This window comes from Gossypium hirsutum, chromosome D02 (genome assembly GCF_007990345.1).
Source record: "Gossypium hirsutum isolate 1008001.06 chromosome D02, Gossypium_hirsutum_v2.1, whole genome shotgun sequence".
In the NCBI taxonomy this organism is placed as follows: domain Eukaryota; kingdom Viridiplantae; phylum Streptophyta; class Magnoliopsida; order Malvales; family Malvaceae; genus Gossypium; species Gossypium hirsutum.
In genome coordinates, this window is record NC_053438.1 from 10,739,522 (window position 1) to 10,744,034 (window position 4,513).

Here is a 4,513-nt window from a genome sequence, read left to right on the forward strand (position 1 = left end):
ATTATATGTGATTTAGTTTGATTTAAAAAAATAGATTTTATATAAAAATATAAAAATTAAAAATACCTTAAAATAAAATTTATTAGTTGTTTAATAAGTAAGAAGACAAAAATATCTTAAAATAATATTTATTAATTCTTTTAAAATTTAAATTTTAGTATTTTCATAACTGAGTTGGTATGGAATTAATTTGTGGCATCTAACTTAATTAGGCTCTTAAACAACAACAACAACAATAATATACACTAGGTACCAACTCAATTGAAAAATGATTAAAAACGTATTATTTTAACAAAAAAATATTTTTCTTTTTCTTTTTATATATATTTTTAATAAAATATTACTATAGTAGAATTTTAGCCTAAAAGATTATGAACTTTGAAGTTTCAACTTAACCAATCAACTAAAGCATCATTAGATTTTTTTTTTTTATGAATTTTTATAATTTTACACAATTTTTCACTAGCATCAATCAAATAATAATGAAAAGTATCTCATTTTGTCTAAATCTATCAATTTGATTCAAGTTCCCGACTTAATCCAATTTGATAATGAAAAGTAGTCTTGAACTCAAATTGACCCGAACTCAAAAAATTAACCTGAAATCGAATTAGTCAAAACTGAACTCAAAATAATTGAAATAAAATAATCTCAAATGACCCGAATTTAAAGGGATTGAACTCAAACAATCTAAATTCATAATAACGTCACTGAAAATTCTTAAATTCAAATGGCCTAAACCTAAAATAACTCAAATAAAAAAAAATCTAAAACTCAAAATTGACCCAATTTTTTTTAAAAATATATTAAACCTAAATTGATATGAGCCAAAACTCACCTGAACTATTCAATTGATAGGCCTACCTACTTTCAACATTATATATATAATCAAAGGTGTAGAAGGGGATACCTAAGTTTGAATGTGAGAATAGGTGTTAATCAATATTAGACTCTGTTACACCACTGATGTGTACAAAACCTTTTTGATAAAAAATTAATTATTAAAAAAACTTAAAATTAAATAAACCTTTTTTTGAAATAAATAAATTAAATAAACTACAAAAAACAAAAACACTCATTTTAAGTTTAAAATATATGTAAAAATGTTAACATAAATGGGAGAGCCACACGAACACGGTCCATCCAAGTTGGGAAGTGAACCTACGAAGAGCACTCAACCTCATCACACGCAGCACTTGAAAGTAGAAAGAGACACACCTACGCCCACTTCCAACTCCCGACGGCTCGGCAACCGCCCACGTTTTTGCACCATCAACGCCATACAAACCTACATATTCATATATATATATATACATCCTACAACTCTTACAAACTTCCTCTCACATGCCATTCCCACTAATCTAGATCTCTCTCTCTCTCTCTCTCTCTCCAAAATTCCTTATTATCACTATATATATATTTGAAAAACAACTAGTCTTTGGTGTTTTTGCTTGTTTTGGGTGTGTTATTATCGACAAAATGTTCATACTTGGTGACCAGATGTTGCAGAGTGATCCTAGGGTGCCAATATTGCCTATTGAGAGAAAGTGGAAATCCAACGTTGAAACTGCTCCCAATTGTCCACGTTGTGCCTCTGCCAACACCAAATTCTGTTATTACAACAACTATAGTTTGTCACAGCCTAGGTACTTTTGCAAAGGCTGTAGAAGGTATTGGACTAAAGGTGGTTCCCTTAGGAACGTGCCTGTCGGTGGTGGCTGTCGGAAGAGTCGAAGAGGCAAGTCTAGAAGGGAAAGGGTCGAGAAAAGAGATCAAATTTCCATGACTGATAGTAAGAATTCAACTAGTTCTTCTGATGGGGATTCGGGGAACCAACCAGATATTGATCTAGCACTTGTTTTTGCTAAATTCTTGAACCATAATACAAGCTTTGATCAGCCTGAAGTCGACGAGATTGCTACTCAAGAATCACCTAATGAAGAGAATAACAGCCAGAAACCAGTAGTTGGTTCAATTCCAGGGTCTTATATTCTTCAAGAAATGCCGGAAACTAGTCAGATGGAAGCGTTTGGGTTACAAAATTTGTTAACAGGTGATGAAATGGTGCTGCATGAAGATTTGTGGTCGGATCATGATGTTGCTACGACTACACCAGACTTGGAATGGCAACCATTGGTGCAACTGCAACAATTTGAGTCCTTTCCGGTGGATGAACAGCTAAAAGTTTCTGCAAATTTAATGAACGAAGATTGGGGTTCCTTTGATCTTTCTGGGTTTGGAATTTTTTCAAAACCTTCCAGTTGAAGTAACATTTCCAATTTTATATAGTTACTAAAATAATATGGTGCTTGAAATGTGAATCTCTTTTTATTGGTTCTTAATCAACGATATATAATATTATGCGGTTAGTTCTTATTGAATCTACAAATCCTAGGATTTTATTCAACCATTTGTGCTGTAATACTCAAATTTGATTCGAGTTTGCATATGATTAAAATATGAAGTGATTGAGCCATGTGTAAACCTTCAAAGTCTCAATTTATTTTTAAATTTATCCTCTCAACAATCTTTTAACTAATCTAATACATGGTTTTAGGACACCCCGTCGTGCCAATATACGCAACCACATCTTTGTATTAATTGCAGAGTCTTAGAATATATGTAGCAGATTTCGTGATGGGATGGCATGAACGAAAAAGAATATAAATTCAATGAATAAATTGAAGATAAAGATAATATTGAAAGGATATTCTTATCACGAGACACTTAGAGCATCATATCTACTGTCCATTATAGTTAGTCATTTAAATAACTTTATTATGCTGACTCCAAATTGAGCGAAAATAGAAAGAATTCATTGTGGGAACTATTTTTCGAAGTAATGTTATTCTTGAGTCACCAAGATACAACTATTGTTGTTTAGAGACTAGGTTGACTCTTAGTATAGTTATTTGTTTATGATTGTTTTAATTTTTCTTTTTTAGAAAAAACATAGCACAAAGTGATTACATCAACCAGTTCATATTAAACTGAACTAGAACCATTATAATTAGCTGTCAACAAATCTTTTATCGAAATCGGCAGATCTTCAAACAATTAGAGCAAGGAGTTTTCTATTGAAACATATTTAGCCATATGATCCACAACACCATTCTGATCCCTCAGAATGTGGTGGACTCTACTCATTTTCTACACAACAACTGATGTAGTAATCTTAATTCCAACAAACTACTATTGACGCCTCCACCTGCTAAAAGCAATTCAACCAAAAGTGCATTATAACATTCAACTTCGACCTTTCTGAAGCCTTTTTCCCATACTATGAAAAGACCATCCAACATCGCTCTTGTTTCAACTTTAAAAACTGATTCCTTACCAAAACTCGTCGCATACCCACATAACCAGTTTGCATTCGAATCTCTTAGAACTCCTCCAATGGAAGCATGTAGCCTGCATAGTGACACTGCCTCATCATAATTAAGCTTTATCCATCCCATTTCTGGAGGAGACCAACTCGATAGATGGTGCATGGAATTCGGTGGGTTTTATTTTGAACTTGAATCAACATAACTTCTTGCCCAAGTGTAACCTGTATCCACTATGAGTTGAATGCAACTATGACTGTTAGAAAAAAAAACAAACATATTTCTATTTTTCCAAAGTAACCAACATAAAGACGCAAATAGAGTTTGCCAATCAAATTCCTCATTACCCAAGCTACCTTTATTCTGTAAATTCCATAAAGCCACTCATTAAAAGGCAAGGAGAAAAATAGACGATAATACCGTTTCGAAACCTCTGAAAGCCATACTGCTCTAGGAAAAGTGCAATCCCGAATTGCATGCGCCCCCTATTTCTAACACGTTGCTACATAAAGGGCAAGTACCGTCACCTGTCATATGTCTCCGCATTTGTTCGCCATTTGTCAAGAGTCTATCCTGTCACAATAACCATAAGACAACTCATACCCGTTGAGGTGCCTTAGCTTTCCAAAACAACTTCCAGACAGTAGGACAATTATTTTCCTCAAAATGATACAAGTTTCTTTAAGTTTCCGCATAAGAGAACACATCTTTATTCATCCACTTCCAATCTAAGAAATCCTGCCCCGCCTCAAGTTTTGGTGGAATTATGGCTGCAATTTGTCTTACAATATGAACAGCAACTAGCTCGCTAAGACGACTTTAGTCCCAATTCCTGTTGGAAAAAATAGGTTTTTTGGAAGCTTTAAGGCATATTCTCGATTAGTAAAGGTGGAGATTTGAAATCATAAAACTATGATTTTATATTCTACTCCATAAGATCTTTACAACAGTATATCATATGCTCAAAATGGTTGAGTGATGAATGAGAAATTGATGCTTAAAGTAAGCCACGTGTGAATTATGTTGATGAAAATGGAAAGCTTAGTCCCACATTGGTTAGATATCAAGTGTGGAATATGTTTATATATGTGAACCAACTTAGTGGCTATTGAATGACTAAACTAATACTCTCCCTTGCGCCCATGAGGCACAAATCCAAACCTCTCGGGGTTGGGGGTGCACTCACA

At 33.5% G+C, this 4,513-nt stretch overlaps 1 protein-coding gene across 1 annotated transcript; it reads left to right on the forward strand.

Annotated features, from left to right (window-relative positions):
• The first annotated feature begins 1,154 nt into the window (after window positions 1-1,154).
• LOC107908360 (dof zinc finger protein DOF3.5) lies at window positions 1,155-2,407 on the forward strand. The gene has a single exon (XM_016835540.2). The coding sequence runs from the start codon at window positions 1,480-1,482 to the stop codon at window positions 2,263-2,265; it is 786 nt and encodes a 261-aa protein (XP_016691029.2). The 5' UTR covers window positions 1,155-1,479; the 3' UTR covers window positions 2,266-2,407.
• Window positions 2,408-4,513: the final 2,106 nt, after the last annotated feature.

What these genes read in the sequence shown, in the direction of transcription:
- LOC107908360 (XM_016835540.2), top strand. Translation starts at nt 1,480, where the DNA reads ATGTTCATACTTGGTGACCAGATGTTGCAGAGTGATCCTAGGGTGCCA.